Raw genomic sequence first — 27,420 nt, forward strand, 5'->3', positions numbered from 1 at the left:
CGACTTTTGGGGCTTTGTTGAAGCTGGAGGCAGCATTGGCTGTAAAATACGATCTGCTTTGATTTTAGTAGTAATAAGTCAACACAGTTAATGCTTTTCTAATTCATCAAATGAACCGAAAAAAAATATGTTTCATATAACAGTTTATTAATGAAAATTCGATTTCAGAAATTTTTTAACTCAGTATATTTTGAAAGGCTTGATATTTTTATGCAAAATTTGGCCTGATAATTTTCTAATTTATCACATGCAAAATTTGTGGGTTTGCTTTAAGCTTATTACATTCCAAATTAGTATATGCAAAGTTAATATTTTGTGAATTTCGAAGCTCTTTTTGCCGCTTGTTTTTAAGATTAATGAACGTAGTGAGTGCTCTTATATAGTTCTTGCTGATTTTTTTTTTCAGGAAAAAGTCTTAATATTTGTTCAAGCTCAATTTTGATTTTTTTCCGCGGTTTGACTTGTGATTTTTTTAAGTTCAGTGCATTTATACTGTTAAAGGGAAGGCAAACTCCACTATCGAACAGCGAAAGTGTAAAGTTCACGAAAAACGTGATCGACTTCTAGTTTTGAAAATAGAATTTTTTTCTTTGAAAAGCAAAAACGAAGTCCGTATTTTTTGTTTACTTGCGTCTGTTGGCTATATTTCATTTTCGAAAGACAGTTGTAGTCATTTAAGGCCAATGGTAATCGATGTTTTATGAATTAGTTAAGTTACATTCACCACATGCAAAATTTGTGGGTTTGCTTTAAGCTTATTACATTCCAAATTAGTATATGCAAAGTTAATATTTTGTGAATTTCGAAGCTCTTTTTGCCGCTTGTTTTTAAGATTAATGAACGTAATGAGTGCTCTTATATAATTCTTGCTGATTTTTTTTTTCAGGAAAAAGTCTTAATATTTGTTCAAGCTCAATTTTGATTTTTTTCCGCGGTTTGACTTGTGATTTTTTTAAGTTCAGTGCATTTATATTGTTAAAGGGAAGGCAAACTCCACTATCGAACAGCGAAAGTGTAAAGTTCACGAAAAACGTGATCGACTTCTAGTTTTGAAAATAGAATTTTTTCCTTTGAAAAGCAAAAACGAAGTCCGTATTTTTTGTTTACTTGCGTCTGTTGGATTTATTTCATTTTCGAAAGGCAGTTGTAGTCATTTAAGGCCAATGGTAATCGATGTTTTATGAATTAGTTAAGTTACATTCACCACAGCGGGCGCTTAAAGCTGCCTAAATTTGCGTTTGGCTATCATTAAATTGTGCTTTTTAATCAATGCTGATTGGTATGTTCTATTCGAGAACGTGAAATTCTGTTATTCATTATGTTTCAAATGGGAAGTGGTCGAGTGGACTGTATGAATGTTTGCTTAGCACGTTGCAGATTTAGGGTTCAATCCTTTGCTTTCGTGGGGTTTTTTTTGGGATCAAGTTTTGAAGCTTTTCACGTTCATTTTGTAGTTAGAAAATTGATATATTCATAAATACCCGTAGAAGAAAAAATCCCCTAATATCGGTTTTCTCGAATTTGGTTAGCAGTTACAAGTAACTTACTATCATGAAATTTATTGACTTTCTGAATTTAGTTTTGAATTAAAAAGTCATATTTGAGAGTTTTTTTCGAGTTGCGATGAGTAATTTAGCGCTTTGTTACCTCCCGGAACACGTACTTCAGTGTATTTGCCAGTATTTAACCAAGAGTTTCCTGGTGGGTGATCAAGATCATGTATCTGATATTGTCTCCTTAATGATGACTTGTTCGGACTTATACGCGATTATTAAACGATTGCAGTTGAGGTGCAAGCTTCAAATAGTGGAAGCCTTCGCTGCGACCCAAAGTTGGGGTTCTGAAACGAGTGGAATTGAAAAGACAGGGGAATCGATTATAGCCCTTAAAAATAATCCTCAATGGAAGATAATTAAATTACAGCTCAATGTTTACTCCTATGAAGCTATTCTTACTCCTATTTCTTTCAACAGAATCTATAACATACTCGAAGCTCTGGATGTTAACCTGCGGGATAATTTAGAGTGTGTGGTTCTGCTTATAAGTTTAAATGCAAAAATGGACTCAGATTTGGACCCTTTAGTTGAAATGGCTCGCAATCTGGCATCGTACAATAAATGCATAGAGTTCCATATTGTTCATTGCCGTATTGATTTGTTCGCAGACAATTTCTACGAAAAATTATCAAAATGTGTAGCTGTTAAAAGTGTTCATTTTCGAATGAACGCTCCTGATTGGTTCAGATATTTGAAGACCTTAGATCAGTTGAACCAAGTAGTTGAAGCACACGACTCGGGGCCTCTAAACATTTCAGATGTCAGACATCTGCAAAATCTGTGTGATTTACACATCGAGAGTCTAAATATTGGGAAACCAGAATTCGTGGCTTTCAATCTTCCAAATCTCAAAAACCTTCATCTGTACAACCAAAATGACATTTCTGAACAACTTGGGGCGCTTATTTCACGCGTGTTTCCAAACTTGGAATCGATTGCTGTTTTCTCCCTGAAATTAGCTACAAAACCAGAAGAAATTGGTCTGGACAAGCTACCTAGTTGCTGTTCCACTTTAGCGATCAATTATAGAATGCTGTCAACGAGAATAAAATTAATTAGCAATCAATTTAGCCATTTGTCTCTTGAGGTAACGGATTTTGATCTAAATTTTTGCTTACTTGAAAAAATGGTGTTTCATTATCTTAAAGCTCTCACTGTCGTTGGTAATTTTGAAGGAGTGACCGAAAGATCGTTTTCCTTATGCTTGGATTTGATCACACGAGTCATCAGATGGCAGCCGAAGTTACAGGTTTTAGCAGTGTCGACCGAATTTTCTCTCGATGATTTAGAAAACGAAAATGGAGCCGAAATGTTTCAATTAATGTCCTGGCTCGGCCAGAATGAGGAGCTATTTGAAACAAGTGATATCAAATTTATTAGTTTTGGAGAAAAAGTGATTCATATGAAAAATTCCCTCGACCTTAAAACTGTGCGAATGATGAAATACTTGAATGCGGTTAGATGGGATCTGGGAACCACTAACTTGATCAAAAGAAAACAGAGTATACCACTGAGATACTCTCAACTCAACTGTGAAAAATAGACTGAAAAAGTAAGGGTTCTCGGCACAGCACAATTGTGACAGTATTTTAACTGTCACAATATTTTAATTGTGATTGAGTTGTTTTAAACAGATATTCATAAACAGAAAATATTACTCGAAATAGGTGTGCGGAAACCTCTATATACACTAACTCAATCTCAAGTTCATAAATAGATAACTCAATCTAATATTTCTTTCATTTTTTAGTCAGGAACATGGTGAGTGCTCCTATATAGGTCTTCGTGATTTTTTTTTCAGGAAAAAGTCTAAAATTTGTTCACGCTCAATTTTGACTTTCGGCTTATTTTTAAGTTTACTTAATGTTCAGGTAAACTCCCGTATCGAACAGCAAAAGTGTAAAGGTGACGAAAATTGTGATCGGCTTCTAACTTCGAAAGTGGAATTTAGTTATTAGATTTCCCAGCGAAATATAAAAATTTTACTTACTAATACAGTTTTCTCAAATTGGGTTAATTTTTATCAAAAAAATGCACATATCATAAAATTTCGGGATATTATATATATTTTCTTCAAAATTTGAAAGTTGAATATTACGAGGCCAAACTGCACTGGATAAGAGCTCAATGTGGTGTGTATATGTCTCTGAAGGCAAGTGTTTAAACATACTAAAATTTTGTAGAAACGATCAAACAAAACAAAAGGACAAAAACTAAAAAGAGCTTCATTGTTGCGGAATCCGCTAACAACTCACAAATTACACAGTTTGGCCTCTTTATGATGTTTTATTTTCCAAAAACTTGTCAGTTTTTTTTTCTGTTTTCCTCCGTTCATTACACTTTTCCAACTGTCAGTTTGCAATTTTCAGATTTCCCCTCGGAATAAAAAAATTACTCTTGATTCAAATTTTTCAAATTGGAGAAATTTTATCAAATAAGTGTTAGTTTTGAATTTTTCTTGAAACCTCACTAAAAGTTATTAGTGAGCAAGGCCAAACATATGTTTGAAAAATTGTAAGTTTGTTTTAAAATGCGACAGAAATAACTGATTTTTGGGAACAGTCAGTGTCGCACCTGGTGCCGCGTGGTGCTTTGCGGTGGGGCCGTGGTGATCACATCTATCACGGTGGGCCCTATGACTTGGTGTGATCTTTTTGGCTGTTGAGCTGGTTTTTGTACTTCCTGTTACCAGCGCGTATTGGATCACTTGCTTCCAATATGGCACTAGCAGTACATCAAATGAGGCTTTGGCTGCCGACGTTGTCACACGCCGCTTTGCCTTGTGCTTAGAGACTTAAGTGCGTACCTTAGAGAGCAGGCAATTGTAAACCTTCAGGATTACGCGAAGTTTTCGCATTGCGCTTGTCCAGTTCAGATCGGTTTTGGAAGCCATGGAACTTAGCGTGTTCAGCAGTTATCTCACAGGTCTAGGGATCAAAAAATTTTTGATCACTCAGCTGTGTTAGTGGGATCACGCGAGGGAACATGTCTCGATGGTTATTTAAAAAGATTTTTTTCTTGAAATGGGTTTTCCCGAAGTTGCCTTGCATGGCAACCGCTGCAATGCTTTTTAGCACTATGGATCCTATGAGGTTAAATTAAGGGTTGAACCCCTTGTTTTTAAAAAGCTCGGAAGGTGAGTGCTCTTATATAGGTCTTCGTGATTTTTTTAGGAAAAAGTCTAAAATTTGTTAACGCTCAATTTTGACTTTTGGGTTTATTTTTAAGTTTAGTTCATGTTCAGGTAAACTCCCGTATCGAACAGCAGAAGTGTAAAGGTAACGAAAATTGTGATCGGCTTCTAACTTCGAAAGTGGAATTTAGTTATTAGATTTCCCAGCGAAATAAAAATTTTTGACTTACTAATACAGTTTTCTCAAATTGGGTTAAATTTTATCAAAAAAATGCACATATCATAAATTTTCATGATATTATATATATTTTCTTCCAAATTCGAAAGTTGAATATTACGAGGCCAAACTGCACTGGATAAGAGCTCAATGTGGTGTGTGTATGTCTCTGAAGGCAAGTGTTTATACATGTTAAAATTTTGTAGACACGATCAAACAAAACGAAAGGACAAAAAACAAAAAGAGCTTCATAGTTGCGGAATCCGCTTACAACTCACAAATTATACAGTTTGGCCTCTTTATGATGTTTTGTTTTCAAAAAAACGTGTCAGTTTTTTTTTTCTGTTTTCCTCCGTCCAATACTCTTTTCCAACTGTCAGTTTGTAATATTTTTATTTTTCAGATTTCCCATCGGAATAAAAAAATTACTCTTGATTCAAATTGCTCAAATTGGGGTAATTTTATCAAACAAGTGTTAGTTTTGAATTTTTCTTGAAGCCTCACTAAAAGTTATTAGTGAGCAAGGCCAAACATATGTTTGAAAAATTGTAAGTTTGTTTTAAAATGCGACAGAAATAACTGATTTTTGGAAACAGTCAGTGTGGCACCTCGTGCCGTGTGGTGCTTTGCGGTGGGGCCGTGATGATCACATCTATCCCGGTAAGCCCTATGGCTTGGTGTGATCTTTTTGGCTGTTGAGCTGGTTTTTGTACTTCCTGTTACCAGCGCGTATTGGATCACTTGCTTCCAATATGGCACTAGCAGTACATCAAATGAGGCTTTGGCTGCCGACGTTGTCACACGCCGCTTTGCCTTGCGCTTAGAGACTTAAGTGCGAACCTTAGAGAGCAGGCAATTGTAAACCTTCAGGATCACGCGAAGTTTTCGCATTGCGCTTGTCAAGTTCAGATCGGTTTTGGAAGCCATGGAACTTAGCGTGTTCAGCAGTTATCTCACAGGTCTAGGGATCAAGAAATTTTTGATCACTCAGCTGTGTTAGTGGGATCAGGCGAGGGAACATGTCTCGATGGTTATTTAAAAAAAAATTTACTTGAAATGGGTTTTCCCGAAGTTGCCTTGCATGGCAACCGCTGCAATGCTTTTTAGCACTATGGATCCTATGAGGTTAAAGTAAGGGTTGAACCCCTTGGTTTTAAAAAGCTCGGAAGGTGCTTGGCTCTCCATGTCAAGAATCTTACATCTTGGTGAAACTAACTCTCAGTCATGGCCATTCTATGGCTTATAGTAAAATGAGAACCTACGCTTCCTGTAGTTTTTACGGTCATGAATTGGTTACCTGTATTTTTTAATAATTTTTTGGTAAGTTTTCTTTCTAGTCGAAACTAAACGTTGAAATGGAATGTCGTGCAGAACTTGTTTGCCACTCTTAACATCGAGTCCATCCTTAATTTTTCTTTTCAGTTTTTCAAGTGGAAACTTGAGAGGCCAGCTTTTATATCCAAAGTGTTCATTTTGATCATCCAATAAAAAATATAACTATTTGAATTATTCGGAAATGTTAAAATTAGACCATGGCTAGTTTTGCCAGTTTATTAGCTCATTTTTAGCAAAAGAGGCCGGTTGCATCAGCGAAAGTCGTGTGTTATCTTAGTAATTTTGTGATAGCATAGTAGTCGTGTGTTAGCTTAGTAGTCGTGTGTCAGCTTAGTAGTCGTGTGTTTGCTTAGTATTCGCGTGTTAGCTTAGTAGTTGTGTGCTGGCGTAGTAGTCATGCGTTAGCTTAGTAGTCGCATAATTGCTTAGTAGTCGTGTGTTAGCATAGTAGTCGTGTGTTAGCTTGGTAGTCGTATGTTCGCTTAGTAGTCGTGTGTCAGCTTAGTAGTCGTGTGTTTGCTTAGTATTTGCGTGTTAGCTTAGTAGTTGTGTGCTGGCGTAGTAGTCATGCGTTAGCTTAGTAGTCGCATAATTGCTTAGTAGTCGTGTGTTAGCATAGTAGTCGTGTGTTAGCTTGGTAGTCGTGTGTTAGCTTAGTAGTCGTGTGTCAGCTTAGTAGTCGTGTGTTTGCTTAGTATTCGCGTGTTAGCTTAGTAGTTGTGTGCTGGCGTAGTAGTCATGCGTTAGCTTAGTAGTCGCATAATTGCTTAGTAGTCGTGTGTTAGCATAGTAGTCGTGTGTTAGCTTGGTAGTCGTATGTTCGCTTAGTAGTCCTGTGTGAGCTGCTTAGTAGTCGTGTGTTTGCTTAGTATTCGCGTGTTAGCTTAGTAGTTGTGTGCTGGCGTAGTAGTCATGCGTTAGCTTAGTAGTCGCATAATTGCTTAGTAGTCGTGTGTTAGCATAGTAGTCGTGTGTTAGCTTGGTAGTCGTATGTTCGCTTAGTAGTCGTGTGTCAGCTTAGTAGTCGTGTGTTTGCTTAGTATTCGCGTGTTAGCTTAGTAGTTGTGTGCTGGCGTAGTAGTCATGCGTTAGCTTAGTAGTCGCATAATTGCTTAGTAGTCGTGTGTTAGCATAGTAGTCGTGTGTTAGCTTAGTAGTCGTGTGTCAGCTTAGTAGTCGTGTGTTTGCTTAGTATTCGCGTGTTAGCTTAGTAGTTGTGTGCTGGCGTAGTAGTCATGCGTTAGCTTAGTAGTCGCATAATTGCTTAGTAGTCGTGTGTTAGCATAGTAGTCGTGTGTTAGCTTGGTAGTCGTATGTTCGCTTAGTAGTCCTGTGTGAGCTGCTTAGTAGTCGTGTGTTCATTTTTATGCTAACTTTATTTTCTTTTGAAGCTTTCTTCTATAACGGATACTTCAACTATCATCTTTTTTTTCAAATTTTATTTCAGATGCAGAAAAAATTCACCGTTTTGTGATTTGCTTTTTATTAAAGTAATTGAAATTCACTTTAAACTGACAAACACCTTCTGTTATTTGTTGCCCAGAATTGTTGCTCAGAATACAAAACGCAACTGCGTTCTATTAGATATTTTTGAATTTTTTGATCGATTGAATTATTAATAGCTATCAGCTCACAATATCAGTTTTAACTATCTGTTTTCCAGTAATTCTACCGGCTGACTCGCACTGAAAAAAAAAGAGGATGGAGACCGAGTTTGAGATTTTATTATCAAAATAGTAACGTTTGCAGTAAAAATTTCTTTATCAAGTGACAGTAAATCACAGTAGTACTAGCAATTTTTCTAAACAAAATTTGAGTTAAGCTTTATATTAAACTAAACTTGATAGTAATGTACAGAGGCGAAAAAACCAGAACTAAGAAAACTTCATAATAAACGATCTTGCCTGTAATGATGTTCTATTTGGGGAATACGCGTCCAGGAACACAATCGAATAATTTCACTAACAATTCGAAAGTAATCAATTATCGAGGGGCAATTGAGGCGACAAAATCGAGGAGAAATTGAGGTGACAAAACTCACAACATTTTAGCTTTCCGTGCAATCTGGAGGGGACCATAAAAAACCGCTTTCCTTGAAACCATCCAAAATCAGGTCATTAAGACGTTAAAGTATCAGCCGAAATCATTTGGACGACCTAAATGAGTTTTTAAATCGGAAAAACTGAACAAAGTCAATGATAGTACAATTTTTTTCAAGGATAGTACTAAACTGCAAAATGCACTCGTAAATTAAAACACTAAGAGCAAATACAATGAAAATTGCAAACAGTAAAAAAACAAGCGAGCAAAAATAAGCAGCCGACCTTTTGTTAAACGGAATTTTTCCTGTTTGGAAAGATTCAGGTCCTGGTCAGCTTAGAACTAGGGACTTTTGCCGTCCTAGGCGTATTCGTCTCGTCACCTACAGACTAAATATGTCGAGGACGTTGGGAAAATCATTTTCCTTATGCACCAAGATACCAAATACAGCAACTGAATCCTGTGATTTTGTTGAGCAAATTGTTAATTCGACAAAACGTCTATGTCCCAAATTTATTACATTTGCTAATCGCAAGAGTAATAAGGCTACAAAATTGGAGGTTTTCGCGGCTCAATAAACAAGCAATTTAAATTGATTGTAAAGAGATTTTCATGATTATAAGTGTCTTGCAAAAACCGATGTTAAACGATTTAAACAGTTTTGGTATACAATAAAATCAATTTTCTTACGACAATAAAAAAAACGTTAAAATCCGATGTAAATCGACAAACCTGAGACCATAGGGTCCATTTCTATCGGGTCCATTCTATCTGCATGTTACCTCTATAAAACGCGATTTCTATCATCTTAATCCATTTTCGTCAGTGCGAAAGTGCTTAAATAGAGCCATATTTGTGGAGGTTGCCTCTATGGATTACAAAGAAAGTTGATTTGCTTTCTGTCAATAAAAATTAATTGCTTTCTGTCAATAAACGAAAAGTAATCGAAGCAGTTTGCGGGGCTGAGACAATGTCAAAAACTTGAAAATACTTTCATTTTAAATCTGTTTTGAAATGCCTAATAAACACCATTGAAAAATTGAAACAAAGTTTTCTTTCTTGGATAAAAATTACTAAATTTTTTAGTTGGATAGTTGGAGAACCATTCGCTTTTTATTTGAGGCTGTTTAACTGATGTGCTTGAAATGAGAGAACAATTTTGGTATTCAAGAGTTTTTAACACAGAGTTGAAATAGAGTTTTGTACCTCATCTTGCCTTTCCACACACACTATATAGCCACAAAATTGATACGAAAGCCGCTAAATTGAAAAATCTTGAAAATGTCAAATAATTTAAATCTACCAAAGTTATCACATATGTTTGGGTTCGTCCTCAAAAAAAATTTATTTCAAAACCAAATTTTCATGAAGAGGCAACAGCCGAGAATACTGGTTACCAGTTAAGCAAAAAAATTTTCTCATGAAAAAATCTGAGCTATCAAACACACCAGATAGACCGGTGATTTGATTGTCGTAATCACCCAAAATGAGATGGTGATTTAGTTAGACACCTTTTAACCTGAAAAAATCCTGTCCGAATATTAACTCTATCTGCTTGCATAGTAATAAAACCTTACAAGGCTACGGGTTTATCAGGGCGAAGCCCTCAATCTTTTAACTGCACTTCAAAACCAATCAAATAGCTTTTGCTTGATAAAATGATATAATCAAAAAAGTATAATTATTTTTTTCTTGCCCCTCTCCATTTCGCTATACCCCCCCACAGGCTATATTAAGAGCAAAGGGTTAAATTTAGCCTCTACTTTTCGAAATAAAAGACCAAATGACATGCCTGGATTAAATTTGGACCGACTAATTTTGCCGCTTCTGCGTGTTATAAGAATGCAATATATCGCTCGCCCGTTAATAATTCCCAAATTGGCCAAATTAGCTATTTTCAAACCCCCATAACTTTACGAAAAAATATCATAGGAAATATTTATAATTTAAATTCGGACAATTATATATTTCTCATCTAATTTTAGTCAAAAACGCTTGAACGAATGAAAATGACTTTAAGATTGACTGAATGAAAAAACACCCCAAGCGTCAATATTTCTTCATTTTCTTCGAAAGTCGGAACAAAAAATTGTTTGATACAAAAGTATCCGAGAACAGCAGTTACTTCTATCAACAACATACATTATTTTTGGCGTCTCTCTAAAATACAAATTCAATGTTATAAAAAATATCGCATATGTTTGATTTTTCTAAGTTTATTCTTCTACAGAAAAGATTTCTGAGATATAGCTAAATTGGAGTTTCAAATACAAATAATTACAAACTTTTAAAAAATGAATTGAACTATACGGTCTTTCAAAAGAATCAGTTGTTAAAGTAAGAAGGAGAAGGTGGCTGATCAAACACTAATTAAAACCAAAATAACCCCAAAGTCTGACAACATTTTCAACCATTAAAGAACGCAATAAAGAAAGCAATCTTGTTAGCTGATTTTTGAGTCTATGTATGCATATATTGAATTTTTTCCCCATAGACACTTTTTGTAATTGTTTTTCTGGTATATTCAATAGAACTTGTGTCTCCTTTGTAGCACTGATGGAGACTTGGCTCAGTGAAATTTCCGTGCGAATTTCTTCAATCAATGATTGGTAGAACTTTTCCTGTCCTATTGTTGTGAGAAGTGCTTCGTACTCATTCAACCAATCCGACAACGCCGACAGAGCCATGCTTAGGATTTGTCTGCTCTGATCCTGTCCCGGATTCCATTCCAACGATTCCAGTGCATAACGAGCTGTACACTCATTAATTTTACGTGCACTTCGTTGAATAAAAAATATTCTGTCTGTCGCAGTGGGCTCAGCTTTTTTTATTGCTGTGAAACTTTCCAGCGCTAAATTCGAGAAGCTATCGGCCAATATTATTCGAAGATCAATCATATTTTGCAGTTGCAGACGCCCGAGTCCTTTTACGTATTCCTGCCGTTTCTCCTCAATTTCCATCAGTTGCAGGAGAACGTTGACATTTTCTGGAAATTCAATCTTTTGACCTCGTAAACCATGTAAAACTCCCCGTACCACATCTTGTTCTATCAGTTTTTGAAGAGAAATAATGATATTTTCAAATTGATTGTTTCCTGTTTCATCCCTATGATTTATCATCTGTTGAACTTCTTTTAATCGTTCGTACCCTTTAGCCCAGTAGGGGTGTAAATCGATTGCGCTGGAAGCGCATGAAAGTGCTTCGAGGATACAAGATTCAAAAGAATGTTCGAGTTCAAATTGCTCGTCAGAATGATCTTCTTCCACTAAACAACTTATACACATTTTGCTAAGGTTTGACTTTAACTTTGCCATTTCTTTCTCATCTGTAATGGCCGCTTCAAACTCTCCTTTCTTGATGCGATCCTCTTTCTCTCGGTCTAGAAAAAAAACACTGTTTTTGTACGCTTTAAATGCATCAAAAGGTCTCTTGGAACGATACAGCTCAGTTGCTTTTTCTTTCCAATTCTCCCATTTGCTGCTGGGTCCAGATGTTGGGATACCAGTTTTGCCTGCCAAAAAAGTTTCTATTGCTGATTGTTCAAGTTTTTGAGCTTTTTCAATGGGATAAGTATTCAGACTGGCATTATAAACAAGATAGTCATAATAAAAATACCAGTAATAATTAAATATTTTAAATTTATTGAAAATCTGGTCAGACTTCAACGCAATTTCTGTGAACTGAAAAAACGATAAAGTTGAAAAATGGAAGTTTTCAATGTCACCCATAATAATAACGTCTGTAATTCCAAAACTGTGGAGTTCTTTAACATCTTCTTTTCTACAGATGTCGTCAAGCTGGAAAAACAGTCCACCCTTGGGTCCCTCGAAAAGCTGAATGGATTTTATTTTTGGACAAGCGACCTTCAATTTATAGACTTCCGATATTTTTTTGAGTCCCATAAGTTTTTTAATAATCCCAATGATGACAATTTTGGGAGCAAAACTTGGTGATAAATCGAGCTTCTCTTGTAAATATTCACAGATTCTAGTCCTTTGTAAATTCTCTTCATCTTCTTTGTCATTTTGAGTATAACCGGTGCTTCGAACAATAACTACTTTTCTCGATGCTCTTGTAATGGCAGAAAAAAATTTGCGTGAAAAAGGTTGATCAGCTTCTAATTGCAGTTCGTAAATGTTGCACATAAGCAGAACAACCTCAGGGAATTCCGCGCCTTCTGCCTGTAGGACTTTGATAAACCACACTGTTGGCTGTTTACTATTAAGCATTTGATTAAAATCTTCTGAGGTACACTGGTATATTTTACATAAGATTTTTGCCGGATGATTTTCTACGGTTAAGCCGGCTATAATTTGCTCTAATATTTCGTCCTTGATAGAATCAACAATTACTGGTAAAAAATGGTAAGCTGACTTATATGCATAGTTTTTAATTGTAGAAACACACTCCTCAATAAAACTAGACACCGGATCCGAGCCTGGACTGGATTTGAGCGATACATGATTAATGTCGGGCTTCTCGCCAAAAAAGTAATTACCAGACTTGCATTCAATGTACCTATTCTTTCTGCTCAAATCAAAGCTGGCCCAATCACAAGCAAGTTTGGCTATCTCGTTTGTTGATCTTAGACACACAGAAAGTTTCATGTGACGAAACTCAGAATGATGATTTTGAATTTGCTCCAGAACATGCGGTTCTGACGTGAACAATATACAATGTTGATTATTTCCCAGTTCGTCCAAATAACTGAAGTTCATTCCCGCAGCTAAAAATAAAAGATAATATCCGTTTATACTGGAATTCCGAGAAAAAAGAATTCCTTATAATGGATTACGGATGTAAAACTCAGACTATTAAATTGATTATAGAGTATTTCTACTCAATTATTTTAGGGTAAAAACCATTATAAACGATAACTTTTGTCGAAACAATCCAATAAACTAGTGATAAACTTATTGAATAGATGTGCTATGTTTCATATGTGTGCCTGTTTGTAAAGCGACCTTTAAAGGGTTTTAGAGACAGGTGTGTCTAGTGGCTTTCTGAGGGGAAAGTGGAAATGTAACTGGCTTCAAGAGACCGGTGGAACACTGCTGGAACTGTTGAGCTTGGGTAAGTGTGTTCCTTGTTTTCAATTTTTTTACTTTGAGTTTAATATTTATTTTAATTGTCTTTTATCATGGGCTAGTTCAGTCTCCCAGAGTCCAAACAAAATTCTTTTTTTCTTCTTTTATGTGCGTTTGTGTCCAAATTAAGAAAAAACAACAAAAAAAATTTCACTAACAAAGGTTGTTTAAGACCTTCGGGACTGATGAATTGCATTAGATAAGATTGTTTTTCTTGTTGGTACCATCTCAGTTGTGTAAATATTTGTATTAGCAACTCAATGATTTTTTTTGTGTCGATTTAAAATCTGTCATTAAAGCAAAACTATGTTATGATTTAGTGCTGGACAATTATGCTAATACAGTCACCTCAAATGAGTACCAGAAGACTCGCTTGTTCCCTTGACTGAAAGTCTTCAGGACAAAAAAAAACGTCTTCTTCAATGTAGAGGATGTTAAAAAATAGCTTTTTTTAAAAAAAATTTTCGGAGCTACTCTCTCTTTGTTTTTTTTTGGAGCAACCAAAAAGAAATGGACGCACGCAAACAAACCACAACCATGCGCTCTTTGTTGAATGAAAAAACTCGATCAAATACTCTTTTCCTTTCAAAACCTCACCAACAATCTTCAAGCCTGCCTCTGTGTCATATCGGACAGAGAATAAAGCTAATAAGATATAAGCTCGATGAAAGAAATATAAAGGCAGGATTCAAACTTGCTGCTTTGGATGGCAAGATTGGTCCTTTTTCATCTGATAACTATAAAAAAGCTGTCTAAGCACCCTTAGCGAGCCGAAAATGGCTCTCTAAATCCAAAACTTCTACATGTTTTTTTCATATCCGAACTCGGTCTATACAAAGATTTAAGGTCCTATCCGAACGGATCAGGAGCAAGTCCTGATGAAACTTTGCCTAAATTTTTAAAGATCATGTTGGTAAACCGAATGGCAGTGCAGGACTTATTTTTCTGAAAATGCTTGCTGAGCTGATAAACCTCATTAGAGAAGGAAAAATGCCTAAGCCCCTGTGACCTTAATTCTTTTGGCGCAAATCTTCTCAACCTTTTAAAGATATACAAAGGAGTGAGGCTAATTACCATAGGCAACCAGCTAATACGCAAATACGCATCTCGTCTAAATGACTTGAAGCAAGGCCCTCTCCGAGCAACTTTTTTCGGAAAGTTTTTGATCGGGTATAATGAATTGCAGAAAAAGCTGCACTCTCGTTTCTAAAGCTAATTGAGCGCGACGGCCATCTAAATTGCACTGTTTTTTTCAAATTAAACTTTGAAATTGCCTTTTATTCTCAGAATAAAGACAAAAATTATATCATGTTTTTTCGAATCGTCCAGAAGTGTACAAATTCAACCACTACGCGTACAGTAAACCTATTAACATTTTTTATCGGGGGCACCTTTATAATCTCACAATTTGTACCTCAACAAGACGATCCTTAATCTCCACCCTTTTTTGCAGAAGCACACGCTAGTAAAACTGCAAGAGTCGAAAAAAAACGTATGTAATTTAGACCTTAAAAATATTCAGAAATTGAAACAAATATACGGCCGGAGCTTGAACACTAAAAAATTCCAACTTGTGTCTTAGGACCGACCACGAGTACGCAGTTTAATTCAATTTCAACGAAATTTTGTATAATGTGCCCAAAAAAGGTTCTAGTGGGATCGCCACCGGCGAAATTCACCGTAAACAGTTGCTTCTATGCAACTTCTCTTACAATTAAAGCTAAGAGGATAATAGTCTTGAAAAACAACAACTAAATTATACAACAAAATTTTGGAAGAATTTTCGTCGTCTGCTGCTGTATAAAATGATTGATGTGGTTGAGAAGTAAAAGATATAATAGTTGTATATGGCGGGTAGAAAATGCGAGTCAAACTAAAGATTCCGCGTAGTTCGAGGTTGGCTTTAAACAATTAGTAACCAGGCTACGCATTAGTTAAAATATTTCATATATTTCAATCTAGGTTGTCATTTTCCCAAGATGGTAATTTTTAGATGGTTACTTTCCTATAACAATTTCAACAAAAATGGCGCCTGAAATCGACAACACAGCAATATTCAGATCACATACAGGTTTGTTCTTGGTTTTCGGAATGGTAATTTTTTCTTTTTTTTTTCTTAGAAAATCAGCTATAGACTTTGAAATATTAACTTAACTCATGCGTTTAACTCATGAGTTTAAACAAGAAGTAATAGTTGCATTCGTAGTTGCTACATAATCTTTTACAGATTTAGAGATTTTGTATATAATTCGTCTCAATCATCCCTCTTCCCGAGTAGAGTAACAACAGCTAACTTTTTTTTCAGTTTGTTCAAAGCTGGCAATTTTACGATTAAAAATTTTCAGTTCTCTCTTGATTGACCTAATGCTCTTTGTGTCATTCAAAAATTATCGAAATTTTGCCATCGGTCCATCTACACAGTCTTCTAATGTTTGTTCGCTCAGCCCTTAATTTTTGAACTTAATTTTTTGGTTTTCACTACCGTAACAGCAACAAATCTTAACGCACATTTGCTTCCGGAACCTTCATCGTGCGAGAGCTTATATGTCTAGGATGAATACGAAAAAAAATAACTACCACACTAAAGTCATGAAAATAACCCAGCCGGCCTGATTGAAAACAGAAAACAGCTACTTTTTACTTCTAGTTTAAAGGATTACTTCAAAACAATACTCGCCTTCTACCCCGCTTTTTTTTTCATGCCAGTCTGATCTATTCCAAGGGCCAAATTCGCCAAATAAATGTTAATGAAAATGACACAAAAATCCAAAAACCAACGATAAAAAACGTAGTCTCGTACAATTGTTTGTATTTGATATCCATCATCATGATCAAGACCAGTTTCTAGACTAATAGCCAGCTAATATTCGCTAAAACTTGCATTTGAATCTTCACTCCTTGTTAGTGAAAAGGCGCTAAAAGCTGAGGAAGCGCAAAGCCGAAACAATGACACCTATTGAGGTAGCCTTTCATGTGGAAAGGCTCGGTTACCGCCTATGACATTGCACAGACTGTGGAATGGAATCGATGAATTAAATTTCTTAGGTCTTAATCAAGGGGAACTCAGAGAAGCAAGATCACGGGAATATTCAGGTTGAGATTGTTTCATCAATGAACACGAGACCATGCAATGTAGCAATCGAAAGAAGCATCACCCGTTATGGCACTCCATTGGTCATTTGGTCCGATAACGGTACCAATTTTGTAAGAGCGGAGAAAGAAATTTCGATGCGTAATCAATCTTGGATCGAAAACTAGCCCAAAAAGATTTTTTTTGATGAGTTTTAATCGACCCTCAAGCGGCGCAACAAAGTGGCCCATGGTAACAACTTTTTCGGCGTTGTAAGAAAATGTGCTACCCCTTAAAAGGAAATGAGCAACTCACTTGGGAATTTTTTGAAACAAAAACACGCAACGCTTGCTCTAAAGTCGGTAGGTGCGAATCCGGTTGGCTTCGAAATGCTAACTCGAAATATTTCTGGCTCGACCAAAGCTGCACTAGCAACCTATCTATCTCTTGCATATCTCTTGCCTAAAGCAAGACATCGAAGACCAAAGCTACGCAAACGCATCTGGAACCGTGGGATTTGCCCGCGCTGAATGACCGCAAACAGCACACTGAGAGCGTTACTTAAATGAAAACCGGTGGCTATTTTTGGGTTGTGGACAAAAATAGCGCGAGTGGACATTTTTATGGCTAGCTTTCAATTTCTTAATTATGAAACAGACGTTTGAACTTGATCAGTTTTCATGGCTTTTTGCTTTGAGGAGCAAACAGCGCCTATTCTAAAGATTGTACTAGTTGTCGCTAGTTTGTTGGCAGAAAATTTTTGGACTTAAACGCATGAGGTCATTTGGTTCACAAACAATGATTAGCTTATCTAAATCAGGCGTTTTTTTATGTTGAACTGATTTAAATTCCATGCTGAAGACCTCGAATTTGCCCTCGGACCAATTTTTTGTCCAGATAAGCTCAGTTTTGCCCTCAACTTTTTTTTTCGTTGGCTGAAATCTAGTTTTACAAAATTGATATTTATCTCCTCGGGGGTGCTACTTTTGGTTTTATTGAGTTGCCAAACACTTAAAGACAACAAATAGGACATTACCACTCTGAACCTTACAGAGAAAAGCGCGAGAACACAGTTTTTTAGAATTTTCAGATTTTGTTCAAAAAAAATTGAATCAGCTTTTCCAGTTTAATAAGACCATTGAATTGTTTCCAAGCACTTGCTCAAAAATATAAAATGATTTTTTCATTTTGCTTACACAATTGAATTTTTTTTACCGTTGCGATAGGGAAGGGTAATGCAGTCGATTAAAGGACCTTTTTTTGTTATATAGTTTTGTTCACAGAATATTCAAAATTGAAAAGGCTCTATTTAGTTTCAACTCAATTGAAATGTCTTTAAGTTTCCGACACGCTTGGTCAGGAGGCTCTGTATATGCCTGGGGTGGCAAAGATAAAAGGTTCGAATTTGACATTTTTTGAATTTTTAAACTGCAAACATTCAGTTTCAATTAAATTGTTGATCAAATTTTCATGTGCCTATATATTTTTGTCGGCATAGTTGCGACATCATAGAATGTGTTCTTGGCTGAACGCAGTTTAACTTGAGTTAATTTTATTCTTTTGCTTCAGCTTCTTGTAATTTTTGCTTCATTCTTTGCTTCAGCTGTTTGTAATTTTCCTAATCTTGGCTTCGTATGCTTTTCTTGTTTTTTTTCGCTCAAAAATTTTATTCTATCCAAATTTATTTGCTAATGTTTTTTCGGTTTAATTGCCATTTTGTGAGTCATTTCAAGGAGAACATAAAGTTCTTGCTCACCTCTGGACTGCACAAAAATTTGAGATGAAAAGGGATTTTTGTCGGTTTTGTAGGATAGGAGATTACCTTTTTTTTGGTAAACTCAAAATTCGATTGCGAGTTTTACATTGAAAAGTTCAGATTTGTTTTTTAATTTTTTTTTCGAAATCTTAAAGGAATTCAGCTAGTAATAGCTGAAAAGATAGTCAGTTTATCTCTTGCTCACATAATTAAAGGATTTACAATACTAAAGGCTCAACCATTTCGGAACATAACCAGCTGATCTAGTCCCTCAACTACCAAAAAAAATCAAATGCATTTTAAAAAAAAGCTGCCTGCAGCAATAAAGGAGGTCATTGGAAGATTGCTGCACAATAAAACAGCTGTTTTTTTAGCATTTCAACTAAGCGGAAAAACATTTAATCAAAACTCTCTAACAAAAAAAGATCAGCGCGTGATTCAGCGGACACTAAATTAAGTGTTAATTTGTGCAAATTTTACGCTACTTATTCAGCTTATTTCAAAATAAAATAACAAAAAAGATACTTTCCTAAATTTTTCTAATTTATGAAAATGTTTACAGTAAACAGTGTCCCATCTCCCACAAAAATAATTACTGTAAACAGCTTCGCAGCTCATATCGAAGGAGGTAACATCTGGTTTCACAAATGTAACATAGTTTTGCTTACGTCCACCTCCTCGCTTTAACAATAACAAAGGTGGAAGTTTGTTTAAAAAATCTCAGCGTCTCCGCTCATCGAACGGAGTAACAAGTGGTGAGGCAAATGCGACATGTTTACCTGAAAAAAAAATTGTTTCAATTGGCCAGGTCTACCCTGTTCAACAAAACAAGGGACACAGTTAATCTACCATAATCAACGTCACTGATTATCACGGGAGGTAACATGTGGGTCGCAAATGACACATAGTTCTCTAAAAAAATATTTGACGAAAAAGTCAAAGTTTTTTCTGAAGTTTACTCTCTGATTTTTACCATCCTGGTAGGATTGCTGAAATCTAGCTATCACTTATCCTAAATTATAGAGAACGAATTGGAAACGCATGTATTGAGAGTTTCTGGTGTTGAAAAATTTTCATATGAAACTTACTACTTCAAACTTTTCATTACATGGCAAAAAAGGAAAAAACTGACTTTAAGTACGAGTAACTCTGTTGCCTATCTTATTTCTTAGATGATTAACCGGATGTCTATGGCCTTTCTTTAACACATGGAGGTCATCCATGTGTTAAAGATTTTTTTTTGAATTCTGCTTTAGAGTACGAGACAAATTTTCGAAAAATTTGTTGCAATAACAAAAAATAAATCTTATAGGAAATCGCAGAATGGGGAATCAAAGGAAATATAATCAAAGTTTACAACTACAAATTGAAGATTTCGAAAGACAATTCAGACAATTTGATACCCTTCTCTCAATAATGAGTTTTAAAAAAAACCTGTAAAAAATCGTGTCATTAATCAGGAAGGCAGAGGGATTTTTGTAAATTCTTATAAAATTTTTTGATTCTTTGTACCTAAAAAAGTTTGTTTGGACGTTGATTTGTTTTTTAAAAATGGATCAAATCTTTCCCCTTGTGCGCTTATTCGATACAAAAACGCAGGAATGGATTTTTTTGCCAATTTCTACTACTTCTTTGCTGGATCAGTAGAATCAAACACACACAAAGAACTTCTATTTGTTTTTTTTTCGCACCAAGCCTTCCTAAATCAAGACTTCTTGGTACAATTATTAGATTCCTGTTTTGCCTAGCTGTCAAATTTTTTGCATTTAAGGGGCAATATTCCCTTTTCCAAATAAATCTTGATGGAAGCCGTATTCTTCTAAGAATAAAAGTGATAACCACAATCGTTTTAAAAACCATTTAGGATGTTCACTTGAAGCTTACAATTTTGAATTACCGCTCCTTATTGAAGTCCATATCTATAGAAAGAGCAGAGCCAAGACCATCACATCTATGATGCCAGTGTTGCAAGGAGAAAGGTTCCGTTACCCCCACTGAATTATCATGAAAGATTGTTTCTTCACTGTATACTGCATTGCCTGTTATGACCTTTCATTGACCATTTGGTCCGATAACGACACCAGCTGGGTAGGATCCGAAAAACAATTCTCGATGTGTTTTCTGCCTCGAAAAGAAAGCTAGTCCAAAAAGGTAGTATATGGAAACTGAGAGAACCTCAACCCTACAATCATAATGTTTCATTAGAACGACGCTTTTCTTATTTTGCTTATTTTAGACCAAAAAAGAACCCACATTGTTTGCAAAAGATGAAAATGGTTGCCTTGGAAAATTTCGGCCAAGTGCTGTTTAAATGCTTAGGTTTTATTTGAAACCAAAAATTACTGCAGTAAAGTCATGGGAGTATTTGAGCTGGCAGAACTATAAACAAAATAACCACGACTTTTGTTGCTACCAAAAACAAGTTTTCGACTCAAACGTCACCATTTTGTACCGCAACAAAATCGACAGACAAAAAATTCAACTATAATGCGAAACACCCCGCGTTTTTTGGTTCTTCCAACTTTATCCCTCTCACGGGCAAAATTATCCACCTAATTGTAATCGACTATGACACAAAATTCCAAATAAACCTTGAAATAAGGCGTAGTTTCTTGAAACGTTTGTGATATCTACCTTAGTTATCAAAAGCAGTTGTTATTTATATACCTATATTTGCGTCTTGAGTCTCCGCGTTTTTTTAAAAGTCAATCAAGAAATCGAATTACTTCTTGGAAGTGCGAAACCAAAAGTATCACAACTATATCATCAGCGCTTAATATAGAAAAGTTCGCATACCGCTAGTGACTTTTCACAAACTCTCGAGCCGATTGCGGACTTTTTTAACGATTCAATCTGGAAGAGTTCGGAGAAGCAATGTGACCTCCTGTTTACCAGCATGATCACAGGCCTATAGATTTTGAGATTGTTTAATCATTGTGGCGAGTTCATATAAATGGCAAGCAAACGATTCATTACTTTCAATATTTCAAATCTCGCAATGTTTGGTATGCAATATTCTCGAGTAAACAAAAAGTTGCAATATGCAAAAGTATGCAATATTCTCGAGTAAGCAGGAAACAAAAAGTTCTTTGATTAGAGTCTGAATAGAAAAGGATAAGAAGTTTTTATAAGGCAGCAGCCAATAGAAAAATGTTTTTTTTTTTGGAATGAAAGTTTTATTTTAAAGTAGAGCCCACGCAAATTCCTCTGAGAAATCTTGTCAGCTCACCAACGATTTATGCCGTGTTCAGTAACATTTTCCAATTTACGAGAATGAGTCGTATCTAAATGAAAATTCTCAATAAGTTGGTTTCCTTTTCCTTTCTACTGATCAGTTTGCTCTCTCATACACACGAACACACAATCTCTCTATTCCACCAAATTGAAATTTTAACTGGGAGTTTTTCTTGGTCCAAAAGAATCCTGCAATGAGAAAGTTCATTTTCAACCGTGCTTCAAACTATTTAACAAAAATGAATAGTGTAAACCGAAAAGCAACAATCTTACGCAATATTGTCAATTAAAAATCCTATTATTCACGCTGCAAAAAACTTCTGCCAAAAAGTCAGCTAATGTCAAAAGTTTTTCCAATGCAGTAGTTATGGAAGCATTGAAGCTTGCAAAGAAAACTTGATTGTTTTTGAATTAAGAAGTACACATCCAAAAAGTAATTTTTTGCATCTGAGGAGAATGCACTTTCCAAACAAATCTTGATGAAAGGAGTAGTCTTCTAAGAATTAAAGTGATAAACACAATCGTTTTAAAATTCAGATAGGATGTTCACTTAAAGTTTGCAATCTTGAATCACCGCTTCTTGTTGAAGTCATTCGAAAACCAGCGTATTATCTATAGAAAAAGCAGAGTCAAAACAATCACGCCTATGATGCCAGCTTTGCAAGAACAAAGATTCGGTCAGCGCCTCTGACTTTTCAGGAATTGTTGAATCAATTACTGATTTTGTACGTTTCAATCAAAACGAATTCGGAGCAACAAAATTGCTCCTTGTTTACAAGATGATTACAGGCCTATATATTTCGAGATTGTTTCATCACTGTATACTGCATCGCCTATTATGCTATTCCATTGACCATTTGGTCCGATAAAGACACCAGCTGGCTGGGATCCGAAAACAACGTATCGAAAAAAAAGCTAGACCAAAAAGGTAGTATATGGAAACTAGGAGAACCTCAAACCTACTACCATGAGGTTTCATAAGGACAACTTATTCGGTGTTGCTTAAGAGTGTGTTAACCAATCAAAGGAAGTATCAAACTCATTATTATAGTTTTTGAAACAATTTTGTGTCTTGCAGAGAAATCTCACAATGTCTGCAATATCGATGAGTGCATGATCGGATAGTATTGAAGTGCTATACCGAAATTTTTTCTTTTTGGCCAAAACTGCTCCAGCTTTTTTCCGCTCCTGTTGTAGGGGCACTTTGACCCTTGAAAGCAAGATAACGCAGCCCAAAGTTTGCCAAACGCATCTCGAGCTGTTCGACATGGTATTACATTCCAGCGCTGAACAAACGCAAGTGGTATGCCGATGAAGACGTTCGAACGAAAACCGTTGGCTAATTCTGGAATTGTAGACAAACGTAGCCCGAACGGACATTAGTAGACCCTTGGTTATGGGAACAAATTAAACCGATTCGCTTTCATCGCAAACTGCATCGGGAACTAAAACGACCTACTGTAAAACTTGTTCCAACAATTTCTTTTAAGAGAGCTTAGAATATTTTGGGGGAGCAAACGAATAGTTTCTGAGTTGTCGCCCCAATGTTACAACGAAAAAATCATTTATTTTAACGAACAGGTACTACTTTTTCACAAACAGTAAATGCTAATTTTTGATTTGATTTCACTACAGGAGGCAACTGAGCAGCTGCATCATCCATAACTTAATGAAAGAAGCTTGAGATTTGAAATGTTTTTCCAATTTTCCTTGAATCAAGTAAAGAAAATGATAGTCTCATGCTCGGAACAATCGCTATAAATGTTTAATTTGGTTCACAAACTTTTTGTTGCTACAAAAAAGTTAAATATTTTGCGTTTTCTCATTGAAAAAGTTCTTGTGGTATCTATTTGGTGTTTCTTCGAATCTAAATACTTAGGAAATTAGGACAATGAATGCTGCTTAGTTGATACTCTAAAATCTTTTACTGGATCAGATTTAAAAAAAATTACACTCCAGTGCAATTAATTTATTTCCAACATTTGCAAAGAAAAAACAGATTTGTTTTTTATTTTTTTTTTTCGAAATCTTAAAGGAATTCAGCTAACAATAGCTGCAAAGATAGTCAATTTATCTCTTGCTCACATAATTAAAGGATTTACAATACTAAAGGCTCAACCATTTCGGAACATAACCAGCTGATCTAGTCCCTCAACTACCAAAAAAAAATCAAATGCATTTAAAAAAAAAGCTGCCTGCAGCAATAAAGGAGGTCATTGGAAGATTGCTGCACAATAAAACAGCTGTTTTTTTATCATTTCAACTAAGCGGAAAAACATTTAATCAAAACTCTCTAACAAAAAAAGATCAGCGCGTGATTCAGCGGACACTAAATCAAGTGTTAATTTGTGCAAATTTTACGCTACTTATTCAGCTTATTTCTAAATAAAATAACAAAAAAGATACTTTCCTAAATTTTTCTCATTTATGAAAATGTTTACAGTAAACAGTGTCCCAACTCCCACAAAAATAATTACTGTAAACAGCTTCGCAGCTCATCGTGTCTATGGCCTTTCTTTAACACATGGAGGTCATCAATAGGACTCGCGCATATCACCCGGCATGATTTTTTTTTATTCTTGAATCTAATACTTGTCCTTAAAAATAACACTGAAAGCATAACCCGTAAACTTGGAGTTCGATTTTACGGGGCATTGAAATGTCCTTTTTTTGAAGAAGAAAAAAAGAAATTTCGAACGTTGGTTTCGTCAGTATAACCTTGTGATTAACCTTCATTTATTTTTTCTGTATTTGCTCAGTCAGATCATGTGAAAAAACTATCGAGCTCTAAAGCGTATCAGATGCTACGAGATAATGATTTAGACTACCTTACAAATGAGCCATACATTTTCCCATGATCTTGACAAATTCGTCGCAGACCATCAGCTTTGATTTCTTTAGTTGCACTCCGATATGCTCTTTCACACTGTGAATGGCGTCAAATACTGATCCAGTATAGTCGTCATGGCGATAAATTTTTTCATAAATTCCTAAACTATAATGGTGTTAATTCTAATATCGTTGCAGGATGAAGCTCCAAAACCCGTTCAGGATGGCAAACCATCATCAAATATCTATCTAACCGGCTGCTGTCAAAAAACACAAGCTGACCACCATCATGATTTTTACCACAGTTACTGAGTCTTTAGAACAAGGAAAACTTCTATCAAAACACTTCATTTTTTGAGATTTATTTTTGAATTTTGCGCTTTTTCGGATGAACTATTTTATCCACGAGTGTTTTTGAATGGCTTTGTTGAAAACATATATGTTTCATTTAAACTCGTGACTCAGATTAATGGTGTGAGCAAATTACAATGTAATTCTATTGCAGGTGTTTTCGAAACTTTGCTCAACACGGACAAAAGCAGTTGATTAAGGTTAAAATCACAATAAAAAATTGTATAGACTCAACAAAAATTGTTTGCTGCTTGAAACTTTTAGCGGCTACGTCGATTGAAAAATAGGTGGTCGGACAATGAGCAACCTCGTCGAATACTAACCCATTGGATGTAGAAAATTTACACCATATGGCTCGAGAAGCCCCTGCAAGATATCTGCAAGGAGCGTGTAATGAATAAGGCCGGGGAGTGCAGAAACTTTATACGGAAAATGAGAATCTGTGGTAGACAGCTTGAACACTTCCACAGCAACTCTTGCGAGGAAGACCATCAACATTGTTTTGCCAGAACCTTTGCAGCCAGTCACGACAAGTCGCAAATAACCGTTTTCAGTCGGATTAAGCAGATGTTTCATCACTTTGGCTGTTATATTCAACTGCTCTTCTGTCCACATTATGAAACGCACTTTTTCGTTTCTCTCTTGTTTCTCTCTTTGTTGATGCCATTTTGATTTTTGATGTGCTTTCGAGAATTGATTTGGTATCCTGATCAAAGTCTTTAAATTGACTAGCTTTTTTGGAGAATTGGCCTTTGCTTTTGTTGGTAGCCTGCATGTCATTTAAAATCAGTTGCTCATGGATCAATGCCGCAGAGCTTTCTAGTGAGCTAAGAGCGACCAATCGTGCTACAGCAACGTCAAAAAAGTGCTTGTCGTTGAGGTTGAAATTCGAAATCTCTGCTAGGTTCTGGTTCCACTGCTTTGCAAAGCTATCTACCGTTAGCTCACTTTTGCTGAGAATAAAAGTCCGATTATCTTTTCCATCTGATTTTGCGATTGAGTCAATTTTTTTCTTATTGTCATCGTGTAGCAGACAAATAACGGAGTGTATCGGAATTGGATCCACTTTTTCTTGGCCATACTGTAACAGCATTCGTATGAAGTTAGCATGACGCTCAATGTCATTTTGTATATTCTGGGGTGTCAGTTTTTCGCCTTGATTTTTTACATTGAACACGAAGAATCCCTTAGTTGGGTGAGCTAAAACTGTGTCAATTTCAACTTGTGCACTTTCTGTTTTGAAAACTTCTTGGGGGTTTACATTCGGGAATACCATCACACCTTTCTCGTTTGGATCGACCGCGTCCAAGAGCAATCTGTAAACTTTGATTTCTCCGACTTCTCCTTTTAGCAAATATTTGAACTCATCCTGAAGTTTTTTAGACATTTGAATATTATTCAAAAAGAGTCTGGGAACCCTAGCTATTGGAACCGATGATATGTTTCCAACTTTTTCCCAATTTGGGTACTGCAGTCGAAGCATTTTGATCAAATTCTCATTGTCGCGAAAAGGAACTCTATGTGCTCCCGGCATTTGTAACTCGAAAGTGTCCAGTTCGCGGGAAAAAGCACTGAACGCTCCATATTTGTTCAAAACAAATAATCGTGCCACAAAAACGTCGAAACGATATTTATCGCTTAAATCGGGATGATGGGTCATCTTTTGGTTCCATTCCGAGACAAAATTCTCGTGCATTAGTTCATTTTTCCGGAGGATCCAAGGTTGATTTCCGCCTAGCTCCGTCGATATAGAGGCAAAATTTTGAATTTTGTCGTCATGCAGTAGGCAAATCACTGACTGGATTGGGACTGAACCCTCTAATTTGTCATGACCGTAATCTATCAGCATTTTCATGAATTCGCAGTTGCGGTTATTTTTGTCCAGTAAAATTTCTGCGTTTTTGTTCTTTTCAGAACTCGTTGTGAAAACAAATATTCCCTTTGTTGGATGAGCAATCACCAGGTCAATTTGAAAATCCGCATTTTCAAAAACGCCGAGTTTTCTGGAATTCAGATTTGGAAAAAGCATCAAACCTTTCTGATTTTTGTCCGCGGATTTCAAAAACAACTTGTAGACACCAAAAGCTCCTTGTCCCTTGCTATTCGTGATTCGTGGAGGAGTTTTAGGGCTAGGGTTAGGGTTATCTATCGGAACCGAAGAAGTGCAGCCTTCCTTTCCCCAGTTGGGATGATGATTCTGGAAAACTTTGAGCACTTCTGCATCATCGCGGAATGAAACTTTCTGTCCTCCCGGTATTTGTAACTCCAAAGCCTCCAGATCTCCCTTGAACAAATCACCATCCGAGCTCTGGGCCATTTTTGTTTCACTCAAATTTTCTGGTTTCAAAGCAAAAAACTGAATAAAAACCAAAATAAATGTACAAACTGAGAGAAATAAAGAACGTGCTTTGTTTTGCCAATAGAGTTGTTTTGAATGTTTTTGATAGTAGTTAATTTCAAATCGATGATTAAAAATCAGCTTATTTTGATTTTTGTTTTGGTTGCTGTAGATGATTCTGTTCACATAAGGTAAAAATGTAAAAAATGCAATGCGATATAATAATAGTTATTTTTTTTGCGTCATTTTAAATGTCATTTTTGTTTTTCTTTGCAATTTTGGCACCTTACGTCATAATTTTGCTAATTTTTACCTCATGTGATCAGAATTATCTTCTGCTGCCAAAACTAAATCGAAACAAGCTTTTTTTTGAGATTTGAATTAGTTTCTAGATTACATAATTAATCTTAAGCATTTAACCACGGTGCAAAAAAACATGTTTTTTGGTTTTCGCAAATTGTATTGTTTAAGTGC

The 27,420-nt window shown here is 35.8% G+C and overlaps 1 protein-coding gene across 2 annotated transcripts; it reads right to left on the reverse strand.

Annotated features, from left to right (window-relative positions):
- Positions 1-10,596: 10,596 nt before the first annotated feature.
- Positions 10,597-27,097, reverse strand: LOC134854488 (uncharacterized). 2 transcript variants are annotated; one of them, XM_063870757.1, is made up of 4 exons: positions 24,932-27,097; positions 24,275-24,418; positions 12,800-13,007; positions 10,597-11,792 (listed from the first exon to the last, which is right to left on the reverse strand). In XM_063870757.1, exon 1 carries the CDS (start codon positions 26,923-26,925, stop codon positions 25,168-25,170), a length of 1,758 nt encoding a protein of 585 aa, XP_063726827.1. In that variant the 5' UTR covers positions 26,926-27,097; the 3' UTR covers positions 10,597-11,792; positions 12,800-13,007; positions 24,275-24,418; positions 24,932-25,167. The 2 variants fall into 2 exon arrangements, with proteins under 2 accessions (XP_063726827.1, XP_063726826.1); XM_063870756.1 differs by having other exon boundaries at positions 10,597-13,007.
- Between the last annotated feature and the right edge of the window lie 323 nt (positions 27,098-27,420).

The sequence above is a fragment of the Symsagittifera roscoffensis genome, chromosome 9, assembly GCF_963678635.1.
Source record: "Symsagittifera roscoffensis chromosome 9, txSymRosc1.1, whole genome shotgun sequence".
Classification (NCBI taxonomy): Eukaryota; Metazoa; Xenacoelomorpha; order Acoela; family Convolutidae; genus Symsagittifera; species Symsagittifera roscoffensis.

Excerpts from the sequence above, each read along its gene's own strand:
- LOC134854488 (XM_063870757.1), bottom strand. The coding sequence starts at position 26,925 with ATGGCCCAGAGCTCGGATGGTGATTTGTTCAAGGGAGATCTGGAGGCT.